Source organism: Melanostigma gelatinosum (assembly GCF_949748355.1).
Source record: "Melanostigma gelatinosum genome assembly, chromosome: 16".
Classification (NCBI taxonomy): Eukaryota; Metazoa; Chordata; class Actinopteri; order Perciformes; family Zoarcidae; genus Melanostigma; species Melanostigma gelatinosum.
This window is the reverse complement of record NC_136649.1, coordinates 10,800,814-10,815,541: the sequence shown is the minus strand read 5'-3', so window position 1 is coordinate 10,815,541 and position 14,728 is coordinate 10,800,814. Positions and strand designations below refer to the sequence as shown.

Genomic DNA, 14,728 nt, shown 5'->3' with positions numbered 1-14,728 from the left:
GACTCAGACGACTCGGACGGCCCAGGCCCCATCAACCTTGGAGGCCTGCGTACTCGACAGATTGAGTCTCTGGCAAAAGACGTAGAGCGCTTCAATCCCGATAATCACGACTCGAGCATCGATGACTACCTAAGGGAGATCGATCGCTGCCTCCTCGACCTATCGCGCCCCTCATCGCGCGAAAAGCTAAAGCTAGTGTGGAAAACCACTGCGAGAAGCGTCCACGCTTTCATGGAAACGCTCCAACCGAGCATCCGCGACCGCTACTCATCCCTTTGTCACGCCCTTAGGGAGGAGTACTCCCTGTACACCGACCCAGCTTCTGCCACCCTCGGCGCCTTTGCCATTTCCCAGGAAAGGCTACAGTCTCCGAGAGACTACTTCAGGCGCTTGAGATCTGCGTACTTCCAAGGACGTAACGCCCCAGGTCTAGAAGAAGACCATGCCTTCAAGTCGCTATTCTTGCACAATCTCCACGACAACGTGAGATACGATGTTACTATGCACTGCAGAACGAGTAACCTCACCATGCCAGAGATTAGGAAATACGCGCAACTTGCATGGAAGACACGCGGACGGCCGACAAATCGGTACGAAGACACCGCCATAGTCTTAGGCATCCAACAGTCGAGCGACTCCGACCTAGCGTCGGAAGACGACGAGAGGACTTGGCCTAGCGAGCCCTGGTCACCCCCGAGGAACAAACGACCCTGGCGGTCGAAAGACCAACGGAACCAGGGGGGTGAAAGACGCCCTCAAGGGCAACCCATCAGGTAACGCTGACTCGCAGCCCACCTGACTAAGCCGAGTGACCTTTCCCCCTGCTGCCAAGTCGACGTGGTAGGGGGGGGGAAGAGAACTCAGCACACTTCCGGAAACGACCACTCCCATTTTCGCACCTCGTTCTTCAACCTTCTTGGGCGACCTTGTTCGCAAAGGCAATGCCCGTTATGTATAAATCTATACATATTCTTCAGTCTTACTGGGGGGTCATAACACTCTTGCTCTACCCGACTCCGGGTCAGAAACGAGCCTCATGTGTTCCCCCACCTTTTCGCATACACCTCTAGGGTGCCACAACCTTAGAGGCCTTTCGAGCACCCTAGCTCGTAAGATCTTTCGTCAACTAAGCCTTCTTCTCCTGCTCTGTCAGCATGAGCCACCTCCAGCTTGTTCCACGAAGCCACCGCCTTCTTTCAGCCGAGTCATCGGCCGGTCCTGTCAAGTCGCCAGTGCCGTAGGTAACTGAACTTGACCTGTGCGCCGGACCTGTCTCCGTCTCTAATTAGGAGGGTGGGGGGAGGGAGATATCACCAGCCTGCCATGACACACTCCAGAGTGAAACTGTTCGCGACATTTCCCTGAGTGCTGACGGTAACGTGGGGATATCCGCCCTCGCCACTTGAACAGCGCGAGGGGGGTGGGATCTCTGACAACAGAAACTTAGAGAGATGCACTTCACAGGAAGTACACTCTAATCTCGCCAATGCCGAAACCAACCGGCAGAATGGCAGCTTACTATTGACTACTAACGTTTAACTGCATGCTCCACCTCACCCTGTAGACATGCACTAACCGCTAACACAGCCAACTTCAACCAGAACAGTTGCATGACCTGACAAACCATTGTGACTGTAAACTGATGCTCCACTCTCATAGAGAACCCTTTGCATGCTTTATAGACTCTACCAGAAGTAACCAAAGAGGACATAACCTCTGCCGTAGCAGTCAGATTTAAACCAGGACCTCATCCGAGAAGGCTCAGCTGTCAACAGCTGGAGCAGCGAGAGACCAGCCTAGCTAGTCACACTAGCCGTGCTAAGAAATCTGTAAATCTGCTACCACTACTGTTATGCAACCCTCACAGGTACCTCTGGCCTATAGTCTTGGCAACGCAACTCCAATATCGATAGATTCCAAAACTTAGACACAGGACTCGCTCTAAATCTACCGATCAGAGAGAGATAGACGCACATATCATGTACTAATAGATCCAGAAGCGACAGACTAACTGGATTCCCTCCTATTCATAACACCACGTAGCCAACCTACGACTGCTCCGCCGACGGACTCCAGTCCTGTCTAGGAGTTGAACCAGTAACCACTGTTTGCCCCTCACCTGCTTCTTGTCTTTCTATTCTTTCCTTCTCTCTCTTTTGTGTTTTGTTTTGTTTTATTTGGGTTGTTACTTTCTTTGACACTGTGCCGCAATGCTAGATTATCACAACATCATAATAGCGATTGAATTATTTGGGAATAATGTTTCGCTCACCTATGATTTGAATTGTGTATGATAGTAGATGTAGGTAGAAGTAGTTAAAGTCATCTGCCCAGATGCCACCTTAGTCATCTGCCCAGATGCCAATGAACTCTGAACTTGAACACCATGAACTTGACAACTCTGAACTTGAACACCATGAACTTGACCACTATGAACCTTGAACTCTATGAACAATGAACACTGCCTGTTTTAACCACTGCTTTTGGTCTCAGGAACACTTGGACTGTCTCACCTCTTCAGGTTTCCCCACCACATGGATGCACATGCCAGCCCTTGGTTTGCTCTAAAGACCGAAGCCAACATCTCGCTCTTCAGAACAAAGGGGGGATGTTGGGGTCTGATAAATGGCTTCAACATGTGCTGTGGACAAAGACAATCAGGCCTTCGCTTTTTCAAGCAAAGGTCTCATCCTGACTTGTAGTTTGAGGAGAGCAAAGGGATTTCACACTCAGGTGTGAATTCCCCCCCCCCCAAATAACCATGGTAACCGCGGCAATCTCATTGGCCGAGAGCCAAGAGACCCCAGGACCCCTGTGGTTCAGCCGATGTTCTATAAAACTCTCTGCTGCCCCCACCTCATAGCTTTCCCCCTTCGACCTCGGTTGAGTTAGGAGGCACACAACCGCTCTCTTCGCCCGGACCCCCCCCCCCCCCCGTCCAGGCCACAGAGAATCCAGCTTTTTCCAACTCTCCCTCCGGGGTAACAGGAGGCACACAAGGCTCTTCGCTCGGACACCCCCGTCCAGGCCACAGAAGAACCAGCTTTTTCCCTTCGACCTCGGTTGAGTTAGGAGGCACACCACCGCTCTCTTCGCCCGGACCCCCCCCCCCCCGTCCAGGCCACAGAGAATCCAGCTTTCCCCCTTCGACCTCGGTTGAGTTAGGGAGCACGCAACCGCTCTTCACCCGGACCTTCGTCCTGGACGCATGAAGACACCTCGGCCTCTCCTCCCCCTCCAGCACGCACGAGGCCACGGGGAAACAACGGCCCTTCTCCCCTCATCAAACCCTGACAAGCCATTTCGCTGGATGAAACAGCCCGCGATCACGAATCTGCTTCAGCGATCCGTTCAGTGCTTCCTGCTCCTTTTCCTTTTTGCGCACACCCCGGCAGGAAGACGTCTAGACCTCTCCTGACCGATGATTACCGGGAGACCTACGTACCACGTCGTCTCAACCGAAGTTAGGTCATCCTCCCTGAAGCGAGGATTGACCACGTCTGCGTTTCGCTCCAGAACGAGCTCACGCCACGACGGGCCGAAACAGCGCCAGCTCAAACGCCGCACTGAGAAGCCGCCCCCCCCCCTTCCTCTCGAAGAAAAAGGACAGCTTTGCCACGAACACTTCCAAGTTGCAACGAAGCATCTACAAGTAAGATTCTTGGCATTTGGGCATAGCTTATCTTAAATTAACTTAAGTTTAATTCAGGCCATTCATTTATATGTTGATATTCCCGTGTTTTTGTTGTTTAAATTACTGTCGCGTGATATCGAGATATTACGCAACTCCTCGCGGACGAGAGAAGCTCCGCTGTATTCGTGTATTAACTGTGACTGTTTGCTTGGATTTATTTGATTCCTTTTCATTCATTGTCTTCCACTCCGGGTGGAAGTTCTCTTTTCATTAACTCGACTCGGTGAGTGAGCTGAGGTGCGTGGTTTATCATGCATAAGTTACCGGCAGTTCCAAGACGACAGCGGTATATTTATGCATGATAGAACCGGCCAACTCAGGCTCCCTACCACATCGCACGCCGAAGCGTGATTCACTTCGAGTTCTCGCTCCTTTTTTCTCGTTCCTCCTTTCACGAAACACGCACATACACATAGCTCCTAGTTCTACTCCTGGGGAACCTCGTTCAAACGAGCGCCTCACATCACGTGCTGCCCAGGCACACGTGAGTACATACAGCAGCCTAACTGCCATTTTGTCCGGGTCCCTCGACTCCGCCATCTTTGTAGTTTTTAGCTGTAGTTCTTAAGGCCCCTCCCCTTTGGCCAGCGTCACTCGACGCCGCCATCTTTGTAGTCTTTAGCGTAGCTGTAAGACTCCCTCCTTTGCACACACACACACACACACATACACATACACACACAGACATACACCCTCATCCATTTTATTCATTCTTTAGTTTAGGCATATAAAATTGTATGATAACGTTTGTTGGTTGCAATATTAATTGATTTGATCATTTATTATTTTGATTCAATAAACTCTGTTATACTTTCAGGAGCAGTCGTCTGTGATTACTTGTGCATATGTATTTGATAAGACTGTATGTAGTGGCCTGTGCTCGAACTTAAAACCCTTCACTGTCACTGAATGTATAGTCATACGCAGACTATTGACATTATGAGTGACTACTAATTATGAGACTTAGTTTTATCGTTTGGTTATTGGTCCCTGTTCGCAGGGTGGTGCCCCGTTTATATTAATAATCATTAATAATTGTTACATACATCAATAATTCTATTGATGTCAAGAATTCAGTTTCTTAAATGCTGATAACCCAAACACGCTCCTTTAGATCCCAACAACACACATAGCATTCCTGCTGCTTCCTGGAGATGTTTTGTGTGTAAATATTGACCAGAACACACTGACCTTAAAAGCAATGTTATGGGTGCACACGCTCGAGTGAGAATAACTTGACTGTAAAATCAAACGTCTGCTTCATTTTCTGTCTGATCCCAGTGTGGCTCAGTAGAGAGACAGGGAGACTTGTTGGGCTGATGCTGGATGAAATAAAGTGTCTCATCTGACAACTCTGTTTGCAGGACAAGCCCTGGAGAGGAGCCAGCACGAGGGGGAGGCCCCTCCAGCATGGATGAAACTGATCCAGTCTGAAGAATCTGTGAAGGACGAGCGTGTGTTTATCTGGCATTAATGGCTGCTTATCAAGGATGCACTCACCTCCAGAGCAATTTTTAAATCCTGTAATTTAGAAGCCATTTGTGCAAAACAAATACAGGATCCAAACCTCTGGTACGTTGTTTTCAATGGGATGTGACAGGTAGCAAGCTGCAGCAATATTGTGACCAAAGCCGCCTATCCTGCCTGCAGTGGACGGGCTGGTTGGGCTTTGCTGTGGAGAGCTTGTTGCATAGCGAGTTGGTTACCACAGCAGATTTACTCAGGCGCGTCCACGCACATTGACCGTCCACACACACACACACACACACACACACACACACACACACACACACACACACACACACACACACACACACAGGGCCACGCGACCTCATCTTTGCCTGTGTGCCGTGTGTGTGTGTGTGTGTGTGTAGGAGGTTAAGCTCTGACAACATGCAGGATAACCAAACTCCACGCACGTAGCTGCTGCACGCGACAACGAATGTTTAAGATGGGTGGGTGGGAAAGAAAGGGGGCGAAACATGGGTCGGCCTCCAGGTTTGTTTTTTTTAATCCTTACCTCGGGTCTTTGCTGCCAATCCTTGATCTAAAAGAAGAGCCCGGGTGTGGTTACACAAAATCCTCTAGGTTTGAGGGCTGCGGGGACGACGTCGAGAGGAATCCCATCGCGAGCGAACCGTGCATGAAGAAGAAGAAGATGGTGGTTTAAAAAATAAAAAGAGCGGAGGGGTGAAATATGTCCGTGTGTGGTCATCCGTCCCTTTTTTCCTCCTTCTGCCTGTCACCTCAGCAGCTCTATCGGTCGCTGCGGATCCGTGACGTGACGAGTCTCTGTGATGATCATCAGCCTTTCCTTGCGCGCGCGGGCCCGATTCGTTCGCCCCTCGCAACAAGCCCCGGGAACGCGCGTACCGGGGTCTTTTTTTTTTTTTTAAAGCTCGTTCGCAGGCGACGCGCGCGAGCTGTTCACAGTCACAGATTAGTTGTTTTTAACAGTTTCAACATTTTGTCGATTTATTATAGTAAATAGACAAATAAATAACACTGACAGAGACAGCAGGGAATGTTCCCTATGGGTTGTTGTTTTTTTTTATGTTTAAATTTTTTTTTGAGAATTATACTTTGTTCAGAATATAATATGACACTTTTCACAAAGACCACTGGGAGGCGACATTATGTTAAAGATGGCGTTGGTAACTGATGGTGTAGTCTTCACAGGGATTTATAAAATAATAATAATTCACTTTGCAATGTGTTCAATTTCTATCCATCAGTAAACTTAAAAGTTTTTTTGTTCTTTTGTTGTTGTTTTGTTATGCATTAACTACAAAAATAAGTCAACACAGCTGTTTAAAAAACATGATTGCAAATATATGCCTTTTACTTCTGGGTGTTTAACACAGTAACATATACCCAATCTCACTACTTTCCCATTGACATTAATGGATGAAATATATTCAAAACCACAAATGTGGTTCAGTAAATTATCTTTTCCATTTTGTAAAAAGCAATGGAACATAAATACAGTTTACAATTTTGACCTCAACAATCTGAATTAACACATTCAAGGAATTTGTTTGCGGTTTTCCATTGCTCTTACACATAAATAGACATACAGTTGAAAAACAAGAACAACCAAGCTGGAAAGGGACAACATAAACATTTGTTTATATATATACTACATACATGCGTAAACACTACGACAACAGTGCAATGGTGCAGAGTGAAAAGGGTGCTGGAATAAATATGGAATGATTAATGTCACAGGTTGCTTCAAATACATGAGGTAGGTGGATAGGTGTACTGTTCTGTGTGTATGTATGCATATATCTAACGTTATATATGTATATATATATATCCTGTAATCCTGTAAAGATATATTTACAGATATATATCTATATATATATATATATATATATATCTATATATATATATATATCTATATATATCTATATCTATAGATATATATATATATCTCTATAGATATATATATATATATCTATATATATATATATATCTATAGAGATATATATATATATATATATATATAGATATATATATAGATATATATATATAATATATATCAATTCTAAACATTTGATACTTATTTCAAAATTAAATTGTTACTCATTAAAAAAAACAAATTATTATTTTATTATTATATTCTCGCAAGTCCTCCTGATGACAGGAAGCAGTGGCGGTGTGGTCGCTCGCGGTACCCGGAAAACACCGTCAGAGTGAGAGTTCCTCCTCCTCCACACACTCTCCGGTGACGTTCCACATCCAACCGGTCACACAGTGTGCCGTGTTGATAGCTGGTAGCTAAGCTAGCTAGCTAGCTCACCTGCTGGAGCTGCCTCCTCCTCCTCCGCCTTCAGAAGGCAGCTGAGCGGAGAGCCGTGACTGTGAACACCCGTCGCCTCAATGCGTCTCCCGTGGCCGCGATGGCAGCGACAGAAACGGTCTGAGCTCTTAGCTATGTAGCTAGATGGTTGACATGATATCTGTCGTTTAATGTTTAGTGTGATTCGTGCCCCTTTAGCTATTTCCACCAGTAGCTAGCTTTTTATTTCCTGTACGGGACAGACGGCGGCAGCTAGCCGCCTCTCTCGTCGCTACAGGAGGATGCTGAAGCTGTTCGGCGCGCTGGTGCTCCTCGGACTGGCCCTGGCGTGCATCGCCTCCTGGGTGCTGGACAGCTACGACACGGCGTGGCACCCGAAACGGAGCGTTCATCAGCAGCCGACTGTCGGTGATGGAGATGGATCCAAAGGGAGCTCTCCACCATTCCCCGGCGGCGAGTTGGGCAATATATTCTGGTTTATACAGGTGGGCTTTATTCTGTCTCACCGGCTAGTCTTTAGTCATTTACCACAAACAGAATGATGCTGTCTACATTTAACCAATACCTCAATTTACATTTTACATAAATGTAGACGACCTACCTTTGGCTTTTGCTGTTGTAATTCACCCGCTGATCTCTGAACTGTGAATGATTGACAGAAAGGGGTCACTGACCACAGAAGTGTGTCATTGTGAGGTAAAAAAAAAAAGGTGCTTCAGCAACACTGTAAAAGACTTTGTACCATTCTGTTTTACTACTCTTATACCAATACTAGATAAAGGCCAGATTTAAGACCACTTTTATTGTGATTTATTCATCACTGATTCTGTCTTTATTTACGTCTGCTTCAAGGTCTCTGACATTCACATTAGCCGCTTTCATGACCCGAGACGCATTCCCGATTTTGAAAAGTTCTGCACTGACACAATCGAAGTGATCAAGCCGGATCTAGTGCTCGTGACAGGTACAGTAACCTGCCACCCATCTTCAACTAAAGCCACTTGTGATGAGGCTATGTGGGCGTGGCCACGTTTACTCTTTCCCCCCCCCCCCCCCCCCCCCCCCCACTACTCCACAGGGGATCTGACAGATGCCAAAACAGAGAGTAAGGTGGGCTCCCTCCAGCACGAGGTGGAGTGGCAGGCCTACCACAACATCCTGAAGAGGTCGCGTGTGATGGAGCGCACCAGGTGGATAGACATCCGAGGAAATCACGGTGATTAACCGCAGCACTTTGTTATCGCTACGTTCTCTCCAATAGAAACATCCCAGAGTACAATTAAGAGTTTCTGAAGAACCCATTAACTGCGGCGCTCATCCCACCCCTCCTCTTCACTGCTGCTTCCACCATTAGATTCGATGTGAAAGGAGATATCTTGTAACTGTCGGAAAAAAAGAGAGCTAGTTATTAGATCTGGAGTTTCTCTGACCGCTCTTCTGCTCTTATTGATCGCAGTTGTTGATGTCGGTTTAACTGTTTGTGGGTGATTTTGTTCTATATCTTCCCGTAACACGAGGGAATCTGATTCCTGGAATAAACATGTATCGGTCCTTTGGGAATTCATTCATTAGACATTCAGTATCCTCATTCATCGTTTATATTCTGCTCAATCGCACCATTTTCTTTTAAATTTCTCCTGACAGATGCCTTCAATATTTTCTCTCTGGACAGCGTCAACAACTACTACGGGTCAGTATGAATTGGTCAACAGCACAGTAAATGCCTGATTGTCACCCTGTCTCGACTCCTGCATGTCTTGAGTGTGAAATGGATCCGAGCACACAGTAACTTCAGTGGTTGCAGACCTATTTATCGACAATAACCCGAGCTGTCTGAGCTTCCTGAGGACTAAAATAGAAGCAGAATTTGCATGAAACAGAGGCCGACTCGCTTTTCTTCTGCCACAAATTATGTTTTATGTGACACTGCTGCTCCTGTTAATGCTGATTGATCTTTTTATCTCCTTTTAATATTCTTAATGTTGTGGTCCTCCTCTGCCAGACACAATCTGTCTCGCCTAATTTATTTACCTGAAATTCATCGAATTACCTCAGGACTCGATTGGAGCTGCTGGCTCCGTCGCAGACCGCCGTATCTCGTTGCTCACATCGACCTTTTTTATTTATTTCCCATTTTCTTCAGGAAATACTCGGCAAATCAGAAAGTAGGCTCCTTCCACTATGTTCACAAAACACCCTTTGGCAACTACTCCTTTGTCTGTGCGGATGCCACTCTGACACCAGGACCCAAGAGGCCGTACAACTTCTTTGGTATTCTCAACCAGGTACAACCGTCCGACACCTTCACTGAAATTCACAAAGCAGAGAAGCTTTGAATACTCACTCGTTAGAGGAGACTTAAATGGTTTACGGTCATATTCCTCTATAAGGAAATGTGGCCATTGAATAGTAATGTTAAATTCAGAAATAGGCAAATAGAAGGTTGTACTGACACATATAACGTTACAAAACGTACAGTATCCTGGTGCTTTACAGGATAAAAAGCTGTAAATGTGTCTTCAAAGCACTCATACACTGTAGAAAATGAATGTAGTGGAACAGATAGTTATTATCGTGTTTTTTTTGCTCAATATGTGACAGACTCAAATGGACTTGCTGGACACGTTCAGAGTTGAGAGTCTGAAAAGCAACCAGTCGATCTGGTTTGGCCACTACACCACTTCCACCGTCGTCTCCCCGTCTCCGGGAGTTCGGGACGTGATGAGGTAAGAAAATGCTGGAGGTCAAACTAGTTTGTTTGAAGAGGGTGTGTGTGCGTGTGTGTGACTACGTATTGTCTTGTTGACGTTCAGTGAGCTGCTCTTTTGACATTGATTCCTTTATTTTGCATTTTCAGGAACACTCAAAGTATTTTCAAGCAGTTGTTCATGACAGTGTTGTTATCACAGTTCTCTGATATTTGGGACTCCTTGTGTTTTAGATCTGCTGTTGCATATCTGTGTGGCCACCTGCACACACTGGGCGGCCTGATGCCCGTCCTCCACAGCCGACATCCTCAAGGCACCCTGGAGCTGGAGCTGGGCGACTGGATGGACAACCGCAGGTACGGAAAACAACAGGATCACAAAATATTACACACACACACACAGAGCTCTCACACACACAGAGAGCTCTCACAGGGAATCTGCAGAACTTGAAAAGTCTTAAAAAGCTTAAAATTCCATTTCCTTGAAAATGATTGTTATAAAGGATTAAGAAGTACTGAAAAAATATGTCATACCAATAAATAATTTTCGGCATATCGTCCCTGGTTTTCATACAGTGAATTGCACTCTATGTCCAAAAAGGCCTTAAAAACCTGCAGAAACCTCACATCTGTCTGCAGGTACAGGGTTCTGGCCGTAGACCACGACCTGCTGAGTTTCTCTGACCTGAGGTTCGAGCAGTGGCCGGCGGTGCTCATCACCAACCCCAAGGACGCACAGTACCTGCACCCCGGAGTGGAGCCGCTGGGTCGAATACGCAGATCGACACACATCAGGTGTCTGTTCAGTGTGTGTGTTGACTGCGTGTTGAACCATAAACCCCCTCAACGACACACGACACCACAACACTAATTCATACAGAGCACCTGATGCGTCATATACCCAGCTTGCAATGTTTAATATCACATCGCTGTTGAATAAACTGCGGTTACTTTGGCGTAAGAGGTCAGTAGCAGTAGCTTTCGATTCCATTTGGTAGAAAGTTAGCATCAAGTAAGGAAGTTCATTTGTAGTTCGGTAGTTCATCTTTTAAATTACCTTTTTTTTGGGCTATTTCTCACAAACTAGTGCCCTTATTTAAATGAAAATAACATCTGTTCATGTGTTCCTGCTGCACATCTAGATGCAGATTCTTTTTCTTTTGCAACCTTGGCAAAAGTTCATCATAAAGTGTTTTTTATTCCGCGACGAATAAGCACAATACACGCTGCCTTTATCTAATTTTCAATATGAAAACATTCCTTTTCCGTGGTTCCCGATAGGATCTTGGCCTTCTCGGAGGCCCCAATCACAGCGGTGCATGTGAGCGTCGATGGGGAACCTCTGGGGACCGGCCACTCGGCTGGAGGTCCCCTCTATGTTCTGCTGTGGGATCCGTCTCTCTACCTCACTGGACTGCACACCATCAGAGTTAAAGTGAAGGTCGGCACAGCCGTCATTTATCTCCCCGTTAAAGTGTTAAATATTTCATAGGTCTTAATTAAATTTGGTTTCTTTTGCTTGAGTTCAACCATGATTCAGTTGATAGATCTGCTGTCTGTGCACTGTAGGCTTTTAATGCGCTCTTTCTTCTAATTCTTATCGTTTCGTGTGTTTGTTTGTGTGAGTCAGGACTCGGCAGGCCGGTCGTCAGTGCGGGAGCAGCACTTTACTCTGGAGGAGAACCTGACTCCAAGCTTTGGTTTCGTGCAGTCCTTCATCCTCCTCACAGACCACTACGTCCTGGCCCGAGTGGCCTTCATTTTCATGATGCTGCTGAATGTGGGGGTGCTGCTGGCCTTCAGGTTCCTGCGTGTTCCTGCTGGGAGAGGTGAGCAATTATCTGACGTCCACGACCCGACTCGAGGCTTGAGTAATTATTTAAACAGCAGCAATTGTTCTTCATATATTCATGCGTTTTTTATTTTGTTTATCGCCTCCAGGATTGACCTCTCAAGCATGTATGTCGCTCCATCTGGTCAGCACAATGGACACCTTCTACTACTCTCTGCTGCTGTTTAACCTGTGCACAGCCGTAGGTGGGTTTCCTCTCTTTGTCTGGTGCTTCAGGCAGAACACGCCTCTACTTTTAGAATAATGTTCGAGCAAATCACAATATCTCCGAATTTTAAGACTCGAATCTACTGTGACATGGTTCAAATATTGGTTTGTTCCTGTGTGAATAACTCCTGTGTTGTTTCCGCCTCTCTTCCCTTCAGGTCCGTGGTTCATAGGAGAGCTGATAGAAGGCCATAGTGGTGCCTGCTTCGCTTTTGGGGTGTTCGTCGATGGACACTTCCTGGAGGGCAGCCTCACTTATGTCGTTGGAGTCTTTCAAGTAAGGAATTGCATTTTATCCAGCACGTCTACATCTCGGTTATGTGTGTACATGAGGAAGACCTTCTGCAGATATGTGAAAGGGGTGACTCGTGGTCATAAACCAAGAGAGAATTAATACTATTGTTTAGCAGCTAAAAAAGCAGGATATTTCCCTCAAGCGCTAAAAGGGAAGCGCATATCGGACTCGCATACATCAGGTGAAACGCACAACCCCAAATAAATGCTAATGTTGTTCAATATTTGTTTAATTAGGTAACTGTTTGCTAACAAGTTGGCTGTCAAGTTAAAAAGTGGTACTATGTCAGTGTTCACAGCTTGTTCCCACTGCCCACAAGTGTCCAAAAATAATCTATTTGGGGTTTAATGTTTGTTTAATCTTGTATGTTTTATGAATTGATTTTTTTTTTTGCTTTATATGTTCCACTGACATACTAGTCTGGTTTTATTCCCTGCTCATTATCTGTACCTTAAAGGAACATTGTGTAGGATTCAGTGGTTCCCAACATGGGGTTCTGGACCCTTCAGGGGCTCCTAAAATAGAATAAGGGGGTCATAAGATGTATCAGAAAATCACATTTTAGCTTCCTTTTTCTTTTATTGAATACTTTGACCTCTTATTTCAAATCACTGTTTGTTTGAGCACGTTCACTCCAGCCTGTGATGAGGGTTCACAGGTAAATATTTGTATTCATTTCAAAGGGTCACAAACCAAACCGGTTGCGAACCACCGCCGTATACTTCTACATTAACATGGTCTCCAACTATACGCTCATATTCTGTTGTAGTATTTTGCTGTACAACAACCCGCAGTGATAATCAAGTACTAATCACATCTAACTGGAGCCCCCCCCCCCCCCAGATGCTGTTCTTCAACATGCCCCTCACCTGTTATCTCTGCTGGAGCATCCACCACCGCGGCAGAGGCAACACCTTCCGATCCCACTTCCTGCGGCCGGGCTGCCGCTGGCGGACTCTGGCGGTTCACCTCTTCATGCTGCTGCTGCTCACTTGGCAGGTCAAATCCTGCTACTTCCTCCTGGAGACCTACGGCCTCATGGCCTTTTTCCTGTCTCCGGTCCGCACCTGGGCGTTGGGGCTCAGCCTGCTGTTGGTCTACCGCGCCTGGACAGGCCCCGCCCCTCCGGTTCACGACAACAGCAAGAGCGTCTCTCCCTCTTGACAGTAGTTTCACTGTGCCACCGCGACTCCTCTGGAGCCTGACTCACAGATATATTTTGCTGTCTCTCATCCCACCCTGAAAGCCTCAATTTCCCCAAGACAGCAGCCCCCCCCCCTCCTCCTTTCTTTCTCTCCTCATTCAAATAGCCACTTCACAGTACATCACTCACTATCCTGTTTATAGATAGTATTGTTTACTTAATATGCATGTTATTGTAAAACACCGGTGAGCACATTTCTGGCCATATTCATAGCAATGTGTACAGTGTAAAAAATAAACGATGCCTTGGATACATTGGGGGTAAAATAGCCTGTTTGAGCTATGTGAACTTGTCCAATGTATGCCACAGTTAATGGTCTATCCTGCTGTGGTTTAAGCTGACTCATGTACTTGAGCACTTTTTGGAAGTGTTGCCTTGGCCGAATGCCACTTCACCACTGCCAAAGGATGAATAAGAAAGATACCAGCTTTTATTCTTCCCTCTGAAGATCATTTTCATTTACTAATGAAGGCTGGACGTGCCAAATCATAATACATATATAAAAATGAAGTATATTTGCATTTAATAGTCATACGAAAAACTTTAATGCCGGTTTTCACCAAAACACAACGAGCTGGTCTGACTCCTTCGTGCTCCTTCAAACGTGACTACAGAAAGCAGCTGTTTGTTTCTCAGGAATGTGAGCACTTGAACAATAGGCTGGTCCCAGATGTATTTCAGGACAATGTTTTTATACTACATAGTAGCTCAGTGAACTAAAATAAATCATGTTAAACAATCCAGATGTGGTGGCTAAAAGAAACAACAAAATGAATGTGTTACGTGGTGAAATGAGATGAACCAGTACTATGCTGTTTTTATTTATTCTTCCTGATTGTATTGAGTGGTTTATTTTGTTTTTCCTTCATGTTCTATATCTGCACTGGTAAGGGCATCCCTTGCTTTGGAAGTTAATTTAACACAATGTTTGTCTGTATTTTTCCCTAATTCCTTTTCTTTTTGT

General features: G+C 45.8%; 1 protein-coding gene across 1 annotated transcript; it reads left to right on the top strand.

The window, feature by feature from the left end:
* Nucleotides 1-7,535: 7,535 nt before the first annotated feature.
* On the top strand, nucleotides 7,536-13,724 carry tmem62 (transmembrane protein 62; the record flags this gene model as incomplete). Its single annotated transcript, XM_079286986.1, has 13 exons — nucleotides 7,536-7,984; nucleotides 8,352-8,463; nucleotides 8,578-8,715; nucleotides 9,144-9,189; nucleotides 9,643-9,784; nucleotides 10,101-10,225; nucleotides 10,441-10,563; nucleotides 10,846-11,001; nucleotides 11,488-11,647; nucleotides 11,837-12,035; nucleotides 12,148-12,243; nucleotides 12,424-12,542; nucleotides 13,404-13,724. The coding sequence occupies exons 1-13, from the start codon at nucleotides 7,781-7,783 to the stop codon at nucleotides 13,722-13,724; spliced, it is 1,941 nt and encodes a 646-aa protein (XP_079143112.1). The 5' UTR covers nucleotides 7,536-7,780.
* Nucleotides 13,725-14,728: the final 1,004 nt, after the last annotated feature.